At 47.9% G+C, this 16115-nt stretch overlaps 1 protein-coding gene across 1 annotated transcript; it reads left to right on the top strand.

Annotated features, from left to right (window-relative positions):
* The first annotated feature begins 948 nt into the window (after nucleotides 1-948).
* Nucleotides 949-5227, top strand: ITPRIPL2 (ITPRIP like 2). The gene has a single exon (XM_053929563.1). It carries the CDS (start codon nucleotides 1429-1431, stop codon nucleotides 3034-3036), a length of 1608 nt encoding a protein of 535 aa, XP_053785538.1. The 5' UTR covers nucleotides 949-1428; the 3' UTR covers nucleotides 3037-5227.
* Nucleotides 5228-16115: the final 10888 nt, after the last annotated feature.

Here is a 16115-nt window from a genome sequence, read left to right as displayed (position 1 = left end):
AGCTTCCCTGGACTGAGGTCCCATTGTAGGTCCTGACAAAGGACACAGACAAATTCCCAGGGGTTGAGGAAGGGGAATGTCTGGTCCCCTCCCTGAGTCCTGACCCTTGCTTTCTCTGGAGCCCGTGGAGCTGTGCCTGTGTTTAAGGCACAGCTCTGCTAAAGCTAGGTGACCTTGGGCAAGCAGCTGAACCCGCCTGTGCCCCTGGATCCTCATCTGAAAAATGGGGTAGTGCCCACGCACTTCATAGGATTAACATGAAGAGCGTACATGTGTAAAGTGATCAGCCCAGTACTGATCCACAGTTAAGGCTGTTGTTCTTCTCCAGGCTGGCTCTTCCTCATTCGGATCTCAGAGCAAATGGCGCCTGGCAGAGTCCCCAGCTTCTATGGGGCACCCCAGCCTCTCACTCCCTCATACAGATTTGTTTCATTCAGAGCATTTTCTGCTATGGGATCCCTTCTCTTTTGATTTCCTTTAAAAAAAAAAAAAAAGGCTGCCAGCTTTACAGTCAGAAAACTTGTCTGTTTTGTCAACTGCTGTTTCCATACCACCTAGCCTCCTACTCGGCACGTAGTAGGTGTTCAATAAATATTGGTTTGTATGTATAAAGGACAGCAGTATTCTGGCAGGGCCTCTTTCGTTGGGGACCTGCCACACCACCAACACCATACCACCACGACTTGCTGGGGGTGCAGGAGGGACAGTCTCATTGTGAGCTCTTTTATCCTACTTTTAACTTTCCAGTGTAACTAACTTCTCGTGAGCACAGCTCCAGAAGCTCCCAGGACAAGCCACCGCCCCGGAATCAGGGCCTTTCCAGTTATGCCTTAGGGGAGGGAGAATGGGGGTGGCCCGCAGGAGACCAGTTCCAAGCGCGTCCTGAAGTCCCTCCCGCCGTCCCGCGTCGCTTTAAGGCGGAGGCCTTGGGAGGGGGCCGACCCCGCCCGCCAGCTCGGAGCGCGCTCCTGACTTCGGCATTTCCTCCCCGCCAGCTGGCTCAGCCTCACCTCCCCTCGGAAGAGGAAACTCCCGGAGCCTAAGTAACGGGAACAAGCGCGGAGGGGAGCAGCTGGGGGCCCGGCGTCAGGAGGGCCGCCCAGGGTAGGAGGTGAGCCGGGCCGGGCCAGAAGCTGGCAGTGGACACCGCGCCCGAGCGCTGGGTGGGGAGGGCCACCGGGCGGACGCAGCTCGCAACCGGCGCAGGGCGCGGCCCGGGGCCTGGGAGTCCAGGGCGGGCCGCAGCTGGAAAGAGAACTTGAGCTGGGAGAGGAGGCCAAGCCGGAGGGCGGCTTCCCCCGTTCCTGCGCGGGGGTAGCCGCCGCGGAAGCAAAGGAGACTGGGACAGCGGGGCTGCTGGGGCGCTGCGCGCATGCTGGGCCGGGGGCGCCGCCGGGGCTCGCGCCCTGGGGTACCCAGGCTCCCGGCATGTCGGTGCACTATACCCTCAATCTGCGCGTCTTCTGGCCCCTGGTGACCGGCCTGTTCACTGCCATCGTGTGCCTCTACCATGCCCTACGAGGGAGTGGGGGCGCCCGAGCCGAGGCCCCCGACGGCGCGGACGATGCAGACGGAGGCTTTCCTCTTCTTAAGGTGTCTGTCCTGCTTCTCCTTGGCTACATTCTCTTACGCTGTCGCCACGCTGTCCGGCAGCGCTTCCTGCCCGCGTCTCCCCGCCTGGAGCGCCACTCCACCTTCTCTCCAAGACACTTCCAAGAGCCGAGCCTCGGCATCTTGCTGGAGAGTTACTATGAGCATGATGTGCGCCTGTCGCCCCACGTGCTGGGCCACAGTAAGGCACATGTGAGCCGGATCGTGGGTGAGCTGGTGAGAGCTGGCCGCGCCTGGGGGTCCCCGGGCCCCATTCCCGGGGGCACACTGGCCTTGGCCTTTCGTGGAGACTTCATCCAGGTGGGCAGTGCCTACGAGCAGCATAAAATCCGCCGGCCCGACGCCTTCGACGTGTTGGTGCCGTTGCGCCTGCCACCGCTGGTGGCGCTGGAGCCGCGGAGCCTGGGAACCCAGCCCGCTTTGGCCCCAGCCTTTCATGGCTGCTTCGTGTGCGCACTGAAGGCACCGCCGGGGGCCTCGGGGAGCCACTGGCTCCGGGACTGCAAACCCTTCTCCGACGGCTTTTGTGTGGACGTGCGCGGGCGGCGCCACCTCTCGGCCACTCTGGTGCTGCGCTGGTTCCAGTCACATCTGCAGCGCTCCCTGGCCACCGTGCGCTACAGCCTGGAGGAGCGCTGTCGGGTCAGCCTAACCCCGGGCGGCTCGGAGCAGCCTCCTACCCTGCACATCCTGCCCTGCCGCACCGATTATGGCTGCTGCCGCCTTTCCATGGCCGTGCGTCTCATTCCCGCCGTCCATTTGGGTGACGGTGTCTTCCTCGTGGCTCCACCGCCTCCATCCGCGCCCCTCGGGCCCCTATCAGAGCTCCCGGGAGGTCTGCGTGCAGATGCACTGTGGGGCGTGAACACAGCGCGGCAGGAGCAGAAGCTGCTGGGTTGGCTGCAGGAACGGGCCCCTCCAGGTGCTTGCTACCTCAAATGCCTGCAGTTGCTTAAAGCCCTGCGAGACCTGGGTGCCCACGGGCTGGACCCGGTGGCCGCCACCCAGTGGGGACGCATCCTATCCTCATATGTGCTCAAGACAGTGCTGCTTGCAGTGCTGCTGCGTGACAGGGCTCCAGAGCAAGGCTGGGATGAGGCGCACCTGGGCAAGCGCTTGGAACAGCTGGTGCGGTTTCTTAGGGACTGCCTGCTGCGACGCCAGACGCTCTTCCACTGTGTCCTGGGCCCTGGCGGGGCGGCCGCCGAAGTGGGACCACTGCCCAAAGTACTGCGTGAAGCCGCTCCAGTTGACCTCCTGGCTGCTTTCGATAATCACGCCCGTGAACTCGCGGCCGCAAGGTTGCTGTCCACATGGCGAAGGCTGCCCCAGCTTCTCCGGGCCTATGGGGGTCCCCGCTACCTTGCCAGGTGCCCCCCACCCAGGAGTCAGCATACCCAGGGGTTCCCTAAAGATGAACCATAAACCCTAACAGTGCTCCTAAACCCTCTCCTACCAGATGGGGGTGGGGATGGCAACGAAGCCAGTTCAACTCCAGGAAGATGAGCTGCAGACGGTGTTGGAAAATTAAGAGGATGACATTTGGTGGCATAAATGCCACCCTTGGGTCCACAATCCAGCATAGTAATGGCATCTTTTCACATCCACCAGAGTGCCGTGGGCAAGCTTTGGAAAAACATCCAAGAGCAGCAGCTAAGAGTTGGTCCAAATGCTGGTTTGTGTGGAGTGACTGTGTGGAAGGATCCGTGGATTTTAGGGAAGTCCAGTTAAGGAAGCAAGCAACTAGCAGCAGAGAAAGTTCCCTGTGTTGGTTTTGAGATGCAGATCTCTCTGGCCCTTACATTTAAAGAAGTTAAAGTGTTTTGGCATAACTACTTGCTAGGTCCTGGGTTCCTGATCATCGTTGTCTAAAATACGAAAATCTACAACTGGAATTGAAGTTCTAGTCTAGGGACTCCTGGTCTGAGGGACATTGTCTCCGCTCTTCAAATCAATATTAATGTATTTTTTAAATGGTACAATCACGGGTGTTTGATGGGACTGTGAAGAAGTAAGTCTCACAGGTTGAGAGGCAGTCAAGAGCTGGTTAGAGAAACTTCCAGAGCAAATAGCACTTTATTTTGATCATTTGTGGTAATTGTTAGTGCCAAGTGTTGCATCTGAAAGGGAGGCCAGCTATATTTACTATTAAGAAATGCGCAGTCTTGAAAAGCAGGCTTGCTTTACATCCCTCCAGACACAGGCCAGAATGTGTACCAGTCAACACTCATTCATCGAGTGCATGCTGGGAGCCAGGCACTGTGCAAAGTAGCACCAAAGTGCATATTTATTTCAGACAACGGTGGTGAGTGGAACACATGTTGGGTCTTGAGAAAGATGTATTTTAGTTTTTGTCAAGGTGTCTCACTGGGACTTGCTGCTGGCTGGAGATAGAAACCTTGTTTGTTTTAAGGCTTTTAAACAAACTCCTTTGCATGAGATTTCTTTCTGCGTTTAATGAGGTAATGAAGAGGAAATGCCCACTGCAGTGCCTAGTATGTAGTCAGCACTCTCAATGCTCAGTAATGGTTAGTGGTTGGAAAGTTTTTCTCCCATTGCCCAGGCCACCTTTAAGTGGTCCTGAGGCTACGTGGAGGAGCAGTTGGTTGAGCACAGGTCTTGCAAAGCATTTCACTTATGTACATGTAGTTCAGTATCTTGGGCTCTGTACTTGAAGACCAGTGTCTCCCTGATCAGTCAGCAGAGGAGAAATACAGCAGAGGAGAGCAGGAGGAGGGGGTGGAGATGGAGGGAGATAGCCCTCCTCAGCAGGCAGCTCCTTTTTGTCTTTGCACAGAAATATCACCAGGTTGGGTGTATTTTGCAGCCAGGAGGAGCCCATTCTGAAATCTCTCCTTGTCCTCCCAAGTTTCTAACAGCCCACAATTCCCAGTTTACAATGGTCCATCATAATCACCTAACAGAAGCTGCAGCCAAACCCTGTGTTATACTTTGGGATTTTTTTTCTTTTTTAAACAGACATGTGCTCCCTTAGACTCTTAAAGATAAAAGTTGGAGGACAGAAGTAGTCACCTGAATAGGGCCATTGTTTAACTTCTGAGTTATTGTAAGGGAGATCTTTAAACTTTCTTTAGGGGACCTACTCAGCCACTGCAGGAAATCTTTGTGAATAAATAATTTATAGGAAATCCCCACCAGAATTGCAGAGGCTTCTTATATACTTTGCAACCTTGGACTGTAAGAATTGCAAATGTGCTTTCTCTTTGCGGTCGTTTTGGGGAGAGTTCCCCTTGATGCCACAAAGATTATGTCTAGCTTTTGAGGTCAGTGTTAGGTTATAAGGTACTGCATTTAGCGAAGGGATCAGGCTGCCAACTTCCTGCAAAGATATAAACTGCACAGTGTTTTTAAAAATTACTTTTTAAAGTAAATGCCAACAGGAATTAGGTCCTATATTGTTCCCTAGTCAGCCACAATTTACTGGAACCAGGGACAGCGAGGTTCTTGGAAGGATTATAAAGCTTTAAAAGCTGAATTTTCCAAATATTTCTAGCTGAGTTGATAGGTTTCTTTTTTATCTTAATAGTGTTTGGAACTTTAAATCTGATAACATACTGTTCTTGTAGGTTTTTGTTGTTTTTCTTCAGGTTAATTACCCAAAGCCTTATCCATCCTCAAGATTTTAAAATTTTATTATTTTTTTAAATTAATGGGGCATTGTGTTTATGAATTTGTTAAATATTAATGTTTTATTTAAATGCCATGCTGAGCAATTGTTCTCTGTACGTGGTGACCAAAACTTAGAGTTTTCGATCAATTTTGATCAATGTTTAGCAATCCCAAACGTGTACTGTGTACAAGTGAAATAATATGGCATATTAGCCAGGTGTGATGGTTGCCCGAGGCACTTAAATTAAGCTCAGTTCTGTATTTTATTAGGGCTCCATCATGACCTTGATCAGAAAAGTACACATTTTTGGTGTATACTTGGTACTGGAGATTCATATTTGCAAATATTCTTACACAGGAAGGCTCAGAATTCCTCGTTTTTTTTAAAAAAAAAGATTGATTGTCCACAGCCAGCGCCCAGAGAAGATGTTTGGGGAAAATGACTCAGCCATTTTGCCACGAGACACTCTTCAGCAACTCCCACTGAGCAGTCCTGGGAGCCATCCGAGAATGCCTGTGGGCAGAGAGAGAGGAGGAGGTGGATTTTTTTTTTCTCCAAAATGAAACTGAAGTGAAAGAAGGAAGAATGCAAGTGAACCAAGAGAAATAGGAAGGACTCTGGAAGGAAGACTCACGATGGAAGTGAAAGGAAGAAGAGATGGGGTGGAAATCACATGAGGGTGGGAAGGAGGTTTGGGTTAGGAAACACCGTTTTAGGTATGTGCTATTATTAAATCAGGGGTCGCAAACTCAGCAGCCTGCAGAAACCAGGTAGAGAAGGGGTGGGTGGGCAGTGGGGACTGCTTGCCTTAAGGGCCATTACTTGGCTCCAGGCAGGGCAAAGGGTACAGAGGGGCTAGAAATCAGGATTTTTTAAAAGTGAAACTTTCTGATTTTTCAACAAAATAATTTTTAAATGTCCGAAACACCACGTGGGCCAAACGAAACATTTGGTTGAACCTGCAGGCCTCCAGTTTCCGACCCTTGCCTTACACAGCTAACCCCCAAGTATGTATAAGGTTATATTTATTGTTATGGATATGATGTTGTTATACATAGTTGGGGAGTGATATTTGAGTCTGTCTTATCTCAGAGCTAAGCTTTATTGTAGAAACAAACCAAAAAAAATTAACGTGACCACAGATAACACTTCACTCACGATTCCCAGAAGGACCCTCTATCCTGGAGCTGTTCTTTGCGGTCAGAGCCTCCAGCAATAGCCACAGGGGCCAGTTCTTGGCATTTCCTTCCTGGGGAGTCGGCTGAACTCCTAGGCTATGTCAGAGTTTGAAGATGAGTCATCAGGAAGGATTGCAGAATAACTTGTTTCTTTTTTATTTGTATTTTATTACTTTAAAATTAATAATAATTATTATTTTTAGTGGTGTTCTTGCCTGTGCCTTAGCAATGATAGCTGGTGGCCTTGAACACCAGAATAACAGTGCTGGGCCCTCGGGCCCAGCTTCTTAGGCTTCCGTTGCCAGGAACACTGCCCTGAACAGATATGTCTACCCCTTTCTGACCCCGTGGCTCCCACCAAAACCGACATCCGAGCATTCTGAGGGAATTTACCTGACTGCTTCCAAACTGCCTCTTTTCTCCTCCCAGAGTAAATCACTTGTTCTGTAAAATGTGGCTTTTGACCTTGATGCCAAAGACTTACTCCACCCATGGAGAGAGGAAGGTTATTACCTCCCTCCCCAGTCGTGGAAAAAGTGAATCTCATTAGTATCTCCAGTGTCCCTTGAAAGGGAAAAAAAGTTCAGTGTTATCATGTGGCATTTGTTAATCTTTTAGAAATCACGTGTCTATTACTTAGACCTACTGTTTATTTTTTTATACCTACGTAGCACATGATTTGGTGGAGATAAAGCAAGTATAAACTGGGAGCAGGGGAAGGTATATGCGATCATCTACACAAAGAGAATAGACCAAAACATGCAGCTAAATTACATGTAATCTGATTTTTGAAGTATCAGATATTCAGGAATATTTTAGCACCTTTGCTTTTAAGAAAATGTATGTTGATTTAGTCATTTGACTTTAAAACATTCCTCTTATTTTATTGTGATTTTTAATGTGTGTTTTGACCCCAAACTGGGTGTTTTGACGCAGTGTGTCAGCTGCAGTCACAGCATGTTTTGTTCCAATAACAGAGACCAAAGAGTTCATCGGTTACGGTTCCGCTGCTACAGTTGTGTGATTAAAAGGCGTTTTAATCACACCAAATTTCCGCGGCCCCAGTAGTTGAGGCCTGCCATTTGTTTTCTATTTCAGGTTGGAGGAAATTTGCACTTTTAATCATATGGGTCATTTGGGGACCTCGTTCTTTTATACTTTGCTTTGTTAATAAAGGTACCTGTAGAAACCTCTTGACTGGATGTCAGATTTTGGGAAGGGTCTCATCTTCTTGTGATTCCTTATGGAAGCCTCACTGGATCTCAGCGTCTGCGTGGATGGGAGTCTTTTCCCATGCAGGAACGCGGGGATCGTTGCTGGTACAGAAACGGCTTGTACTCAGGTGGGAAGGGATGCCAGTTCACAGCTCTGCAGGCTCACAGCCTGGGGTCCTGCCTTCAAGACTTTTTTTTCCCTTGCCTAGAACCTTCTGCCATGTCCCTCTTCTACCCACCCCTCTACACACACACACACACACACACATACACACACACTCATAAATACAATTCAAGTCTTGGCCTGTGGCTAATTTATAGCTCAAATTTATAGTTCAAGTATTTTGCCCAGAAATCTCTTAGGCCCTCGGGCCCTCTCCAAATGGTAAACATTTGCTAATATGAAAACTGCCAGGCTTAGTGAGAAACGGAATATTGGAGGCTACATAGGACTCTTCAAAGCCTTGGAGCCAGGTGGAAGTTTAGGGAAACTTGTACCCACAGGCTGATTAAACAGTAGTTGTGTAGGACTTTAGCCCAGGGGAAAGGGGGATGAGCGGGTGTTGCCTTCAGTTTTTTAACAAGCAGTTATTCAGAGGCCACTGTCCCTGGGCATTGAGAACACACACAGTGATCAAGACAGATGTCGTCTCTCTCTCACGAGCGTACAAACTGTTGTGAGAGACAGGCAGTCAAAGAAGCAGTCTGGGGCGGGGGGGGGGGGGGGGGGGGGGAAGGGCTATGGGAACATGGAAGAGGAGCACCTCATGCAGTTCAGGGAGAGCTGCTTGGAACAAGTGACGTCTACATCGAGATCCAAACATAGGTAAGGGTTTGCTAGGTGAAGGGACTTGGGCTGGAGAAAATGCATCAAGCACAGAGGTGAAAGGAGCATTTGAATTTGGCTAGAAAGTGGAGATGGGGTGGGAGGAGGTTTCAGTGGCTGAGGATGAGGTGGGAGAGGTAAGAAGGCATGAGGACAGCTAGAAGCTAGAGCTTCTCAAACTGGAGTGTGCAAATCACCTGGGGGTCTTGCTAGAATGCAAGTTCTTTAATTAATTTTTTATTGATTGATTTTGAGAGAGAGAGGGAGAAGAGAGATCAATTTGTTGTTCCACTTATTTATGCATTCATTGGTTGAGAAGGCAAGTTCTGATTCAGCAGATCTGGGTTTGACCTGAGACCCTGCATTTCTTTTTTTTTTTAATTTAATATTTGTTGTATTTTTTTCCATTCCCATTTAGTCCCCTAACACCACCATCCCCCAGCAATCACCACACTGTTGTCCATGTCCATGAGTCCTTTTTCCTTTTTGCTCAATCTCTCCATCCCCTCACCTCCACCCCCCTCCCCTGGCACTAGCTGTCATCTATTCTCCATCTACGAGTCTGTCTCTGTTCTGCTTGCTTGTTCAGTTTGTTCATTATGTTCCACATATGAGTGAAATCACATGGTATTTGTCTTTCTCTGATTGACTGATCTCACTCAGCATAATGTTCTCCACGTCTAGAGACGCTGCATTTGTAACAAGCTCCCGGTGATGGTGATGGTGGTGGTTCAGGGGCCATGCGTTGACTGCAAGGCTGTGAACCCCACTGCAAGTCTGGACGGAGCCAGAAGATGCTGGATGGGCAACAAATGGCGGGGTCAGCATTTGAGTTTGGCTCATTCTGACTGCAAGGTGGAGAACTGGATTAAGCAGGAGTTGGCAAATGATTTATTTTTACTTTATTTATTTACATTTTTTATATATGAAGTTTTATGGGAATACAGCCACGCCCATTCAGTTACGTACTATCTCCGGTTGTTCTCACTGTACGTTGGTGGAGTTGAGTAATTGGGACACAACACTGAAAATATTTACTCTCTGGCTCTCTGCAGAAAAGGTTGGCTGGAAGTAATCAAACCGGAAGTCATCACATGCTGCAGTGACCCAGGCCTGGGTGAGGCGGCAAGAGTGGGTCTGAAGTAGGGACAGAGTGACAAGTTACCCTAGATACAGAACAGCGCCACAGTTACTTACGGCCAGCACTTTAATGCCGAGACCTGTCTTCAAGACTTGCTTCCTGCACTTCTCATGTGGGTCTCTCTTTGCAAATTACCCAATGCTCTCTGAATCTCAAGGCCCTCCTCTGTAAGTGGGATTCTCAATAGAATGTTTCTCACAGGAGTAAGTTGGGATTAAATGAGCTCCAAAGTGCTTGACATATACTCATATTAAGCACCCAGTACAAGTCAGTGTAGACTTTTCAGAATAGAATTGTCATTTAGTCTGTGTCTGCAGCCTCTTCCTCTGCTCCCTTTGCTGCTCATTCTTCTTCCACTGTGGGATTGTTTCCATCTTGTCCACCCAACCATCTCTCTGCTGCTAGATTTTGTTCATCTCTTTCCTTGATGCCCATGGTGTTCCCCTCTATGAAAAGCTCTCTGTCGGGGTACTATGGTGGACTGATTACAAAAATAGTCCGTGTTCTCTAACACTTCTTTGCCCACACCCTTTGCAAAGTGACTTTGCAGTCTCTCCCATCAAGGAGGGAGGTGGGAAGGGGACCTTTTGCCTACCTCTTGAAACTAGAATGTGATTAATTTAGTCGATAGAATGTGGTGGCACACGTTCCGATATAGTACAATACGCTGTACTTTGCTGCGTATAATGCACTTCTGTGCATAATGCGCACCCACGTTTTTGTGCGCATTATACATAGGATTCTTATACCCATGGTGTGTAATCATTATACCCACGTATAATGCACATCCTTGTTTTTCCTTCAAAAACGTGGGCAAAAACCTGCTTATTATACATGGCAAAATATGGTAATACAAATCAGTGTAATACCACAAAATACATTGTGCTAGACCAAAGTTCCTGGCCCAGGCCTCGAGACACCTTGCCTGTGCCTGATTGTTCTCTTGGAAGCCTGCCACCACCACATGAGGAAGAGAGACCACGTGAGCCAACCGGCCCTTTCACCAGAGCTGATAACCAGCCACCTGGGAGACAGGTGAGTGAGCCCATCCCAGACCAGCCCCACAATCCCTTTCCCCCCCACAAGTGATGTGTCAACAGACTGAAACGCTTGCACGGGCCCATCTAAGACCAGCTACACCTGGCCCAGGTCAGCAGAACCACTCAGCTGGACCATAGCAATAATAGACATTGTTTTAAGCTGCTGAGTTAGTGGTAGTTTCTTGCTCAGCTGACTGATTTGGAAGCTTTTTTAAAAATCTGGCATGCTAGGGCCGCCACTAGAGTAAATACAGGCTGTCCTTCGCTTCTGTGCTTTTAACTTTCAAGCAGCCAGACTTCGATACAAGCACTTGACTGACAGTGAACCACCTTCCCCGCAGTGAACCCAGGCTTCCCTTGGCAGCTGAAGCACAGCGGGGTGTTGGCCTCCCAGTCGATGGTTGGTGGTGGCAGTACTGCCATCTTCGAGCACTGTGTTTACACAGCTGTTGGACCTTGTTCCTGTATGTGTCCTTATCTTGTAAAAGCAGATGGAAGCTGCAAAAACTAAAGTGCTGACTCAGGTGACGAAGTGCCACAGGTCTCAAAGGTTAACACAATTAAGACACTGATTCAGTATCCCAAACGTGGTTAAGCTTCAGCTTCAGTCAGATGCTGGCTGGTGTTAAGCTGGTGGGCAGTGCGTTCACCTTTAAAGGAACAGAACAACAGTGATGAAGGAAGCAGTATCACTTAGGAATGCGTTTGGCCACAACTTACAAAAACCTAACCTATGGTGACAAACAAATAGAGGCTTGTGTTTCCTTGTCAGCCAGAAGCCTGGTGACAGGCAGACAGCAGTATAGGGATGAATCAGGGCATTGTTTTGCTCTGCCATTTTCATTTTATCCTTATTTTCATTTTTATCCTTATGCTCGTCATGTCAAGATCCCATACTGCATACACAGGCATGGAGAAGAGAAGATGGATTAGGGAATTCCGTAGACTTCCTCTTACATCTTATTGGCCAGCATGGTGTCACAGGAGTACTCTTAGCAGCAAGGGAAGCTGGGAAAGAGTGCCTGGTACCTGTCATACAGCAGCCGTAAGCAAAATATGCAGGAAGAGTGGGTATTTGTGGGTAAATAAGATTCTACCGCATAAATGCTAGAAATAAATAGCCGATTATGTCAAAGAAGTGAGAATTGGCGAATTTATAATACTGTAATTGTATAATTTATACTTGCCTAAATTCTAGCATATAGTAAATGCTCCATAAATGTTAGGATTGAAGTCTCAGCTCTGCCATTTATTGGCCATAATCTTTTGGGCAAGTCAGTTAAGTTGTCTAGATATCAGTTTTCTGATTTGCAAAATGAGGATGATAGTACCTCCTATTACAGGTTTTATTGACTTGAGAGAAAAATTTGTTATGTCACTTATTTATGCATTCATTGGTTGCTTCCTGCATGTGCTCTTACTGGACATTGAGCCTGGAATCTTGGCGTATTGAGACAATGCTCTAACCAACTGAACTACCCGGCCAGGGCCCTGCTCTGGAATTCATTTCTTAAGAGGGGGTCACCCTTGGGCATTCTGCCTAGTGCCTCCGTGTCATGAAACCTCCCTTCCCACAGGACTGCAGTTGTGAATATTTGCTATACATGTTCCCGAAAGGGAGGATCACCCCATATCTCTCTTCCCAATTGTGTCATCTTCTTATAAGCTTTTTCCCCATTTCATTTCTCAAATGAAATTTGATTTGCATTGTTTGAGTCCTGGAAGAAAGCTCGAACTAGTGATTCTCGATCCTGGACCCATGATAATGTACAAGGGGCTTTGTAAGATGATCCATGCTCATGACCCCACTCTGGCTGAATGAGTCAGAGACTCAGGGCTTGCAGCCTAAGCATGGGTGCTTTTTGCAGCTCCCTGGATAATTCTAGACTGCCGCCAAGGTTGTGAACCACTGATGTAGGTCAGATGGCCCTTCTGGAACTTTTCAGTAGAGAACCTGTGATTTCCACACCAGGTGTTTTGGACACCACCCGCTGGTGGGTGTGAAGTTTGGTTTGTGGTAGAGATAGGCAGCTGCAGGGGCGGGTGGAGGGCGGAGGGAATAAAATCCTAGGACGGAACTCTAGCTGAAGAGACAGGAGGCAAAATCTCATTGCTAAGTAGGCACAGGATTTAAGCCTATTAGCAGTTCCTCTTTTCTTCAACCCCAGGGAGATGGAAACAATGACAAAATACTTTGAAAAAATAAAAACCATCAGAGTCCTCCTGATATTTGTCAGCAAAGAAAAGCCTCTATATTTGGAGGGACAGTAACCTCATTCTTTTAGCCAAGCCTGGAGAAAATACCTATCAGATACAGCCTGTCTGCACAAACGCTGGCTCTTCTCATAAATATTCAATGATTTTGCCCACACTTTCTCTCAGTCTCCTTCCCCTCCACCCCCACCATCTTTAGATGCAGGGACTTTGAGCTAGCCCTTTAAAACAATTCAAGTCCATCAAGACACCTTCCAATGAAGTTGGGGTAGGGGGGAATTGGTCCTACTGTGTGCTGGACTCAAGCTAAAACCTTTTAAGGACCCTAATCTCATCAAAAATTTTTATCTTCAAGGTTTATTTAATCACTGGTCTCCTCGAAGTAGGAGCTATGCCTCTGATGGGCAACTGTCGATCGTTATCAAAACAAAACCATTGAAACATATTTCAACCACGTAGAAGAATGGTGTGGCATTCGGAGATGAGGAACCCTCAGGGTCTTGCATGACAAGAAACTGCACTGAAAACACTACTTTGTATTATAAGCAAAGAATTTGCGATGATTGATTATTTTTCCTCTGACAAATACCTGGTTTTCAAAAGCAGTCTAATTAGAATTAGTAGGAATCTTCACTTTCCAAGTCTTCCAAATGTATTTGGCTATCATCTTACTAAGCCCAGCCCCCTAAGACCAGCCAAGATGTCTGAGCGCTTCCCACATGTGGCACGGGCACTTCTGCTTGCTTAATATCCTTGAGGCACCTACTACATTCCAGCCCCCCAGTTAGCAGGGTCAAGTGACTGGTTCTGACCAATGAGCAGTGAGCAGAAGGGACTTGTGTGTGATCCTGCAGAGGCAATAAAGGCCAAGTATGCAGATGGCAGCATCACAAGATGGAACTGAGTCATTGAAGAAAACAGCTGCCCTTGACGATCTCCTGATTCATACTGGACTTCACATGAGTGAGAAATATGCATTTGTTATGTTAGGCCTCTGAAGAGAAATATTGGGATTCTTTGATACCACAGCATAGCCCCACCTAACCTAACCAATGCAACAGGATGCTGAAGAAGGCTCCTAATGTAACCTCATTCTGGAAGACCCCACTGGAAGCCCCTCAAATTGATGGGTGGATTAAAAATGGGGAGAAACGCTCTTCCCTAGGGCCACAGGGAGTTACAAATTATGAAGTGCTCCAACTCCATTCAGGCATTCAGGGAATGCTCATTGAGTGCCATCTATGTGCCAGGCCCTGTGCTGGCACTAGGATAGAGTGGTGAGCAAAACAGCCACCAAGTCATTTGTCTGCAGCTTCCAGTCTGCTGGAGGGGACAGCTTGTCAAACATGCATGCCAATTAGTGCTGAATAACAGAGGTGAATGCTTTGAAGGAAAAAAAAAACAGGCTTCTATGACACTATAAATGAGAAGGGACCTTACTGAAGCCCCAAGGGATTAGGGCAGGCTTCTCTGAAATTTCAAAGCCCAGCACACTAAACCAAGTGGGTCTTTCTCAGGGTGTCACCTTGCAGAGCACTTACTGCCTGCAAAGCCCCACGCCAAATGCTTGACACATACCGTCCTCAGTTGATCATGGCCGTCCTCCTAGGAAGTGCTACTAAATATCGTCTCCATTTTACAGATGAGGAAACTCAGGCTCAGCAAAATGAGGCCTCATGCCCCAAGGCCACTTAGCAAAGTAAGTGCAAACAGGGATTTGAATCTACATTGGCTGCTTCCTAAAGGAACACTTGCAGCACTTCTGGCCCTTGCAAACCCAGCCAAGGAGGTTAGTCATGCAGGAAGTGGCCCCTCAGGAGTCCCACAGAGGGAGATCAAAATGAAACCAGCAGGCAGATGTTTACAAGTTGCCTGGAAAAGCCACCCAACCAAGGAGGAGGGATAGCTTTCTTCCCAACCCCCAAGCCCTTCCTTAAAAGCTCCAGAGTTCCTTTTTCAGTTTTACGGTGTCCCCTCCCTCTCCCCGCAGAGGGTTGACCTCATTCTCCTTTCTGTAGAAGAGAAGGTGTGGGCTGTGGGCCCTACAGTAGCCTGGACACCAACAATGGCTTCCCTCCGAACTTAACCCAGATGGACAGGGACATGCCAGTTCTTTCTTCTCTTGGCTTTCTAAGATGCTTCCCTTTCTCCCGAGAACAGAAGCAGGAAAGCCGGAGATAACTGCCTTGAAATGTTGGCTGGTCCAAGTTTATTGCTTTGTTTTTACAGGACTAAACAGATTAGGTGCCCAGACACATTTACACTCATTCAGACATAATGCTTCCCATGCAGACATGTATATACACATATGCATGCATAGACAGCCATGTTCTTGAACTTGCACATATATACTGATAGCTAACACTTTTATGGCACTTAATGTGTTCCAGGCAGTTCTCTAGGGCTAGGCAAACAATGGCCCATGGGCCAAGTCTAGCCTGCCCAACCTGTTTGTGTAAACAAAGTTTTCTGGAACGGAGCCATGCATTTTTATTGACACAAACCATCCCCAGTTGATCATTGCAACAATCCTAGTGTTGTTAGGCAGGATAGATAGTAAACCAAGGCAGGAAGGGGGAGGGAGACATGTCTCACCTGTTGATTCGGCAGTCTTGAGTCTGGTCCGATAAGATTGACAGGCCAAATATCTTGAGCAAAACTATGATAGCACAGGAGGAGGGGGAGTCCTTGAAGTTCTGTGTGCTGGGAAAGGAAGCCTCTGTAGCAATTTCACCAGCTAAGAACTGGAGTCTTTACTAGCTGAGAAAGAAAGACTTTGGAACTGTATATTGATCCCAAGGTCTGGAAGGGGGAGAAGGAGGGGTGCCTAGAAGCTGGCTAAAGTATATAAATAACTCCTAGAGTCCCAATAGTCTGGGCACTCAGCTGGGTGCCCACTTGCAGCTTTTTCTGAAGCATGTAGAGAAACTTGCAGCTTCATTTTCCAATATATGTGAGGTACTCAGATTAGCTGAGTGCCTACTTGCTGAGTGCCTACTTGCTGAGTGCCTACTTGCAGCCTTTTGCTCAAGTGTATTTCATACATAAACTTGCTATCTCATTTCCACTATATGTGTTGTCTCTCGCTTGAATTCTTCTCTTGCAAGCAAGGCAAGAACCAAGGAAGGGGAGCTGCCTAACTTGGGTCTTCCCAATAACAGTGTTACTGTAGGTAGTTAGCTAATTATTAATAAAGGGAGCAAGGGGAATTAGACATTGAGCTTAATAAACTGGGGAGCAAGAGCCTCTTTGCTTCACCA

This window comes from Desmodus rotundus, chromosome 1 (genome assembly GCF_022682495.2).
Source record: "Desmodus rotundus isolate HL8 chromosome 1, HLdesRot8A.1, whole genome shotgun sequence".
NCBI classification, from domain to species: domain Eukaryota; kingdom Metazoa; phylum Chordata; class Mammalia; order Chiroptera; family Phyllostomidae; genus Desmodus; species Desmodus rotundus.
Note: the sequence above shows the minus strand (reverse complement) of the source record. Positions and strands in the feature narration are given on the sequence as shown.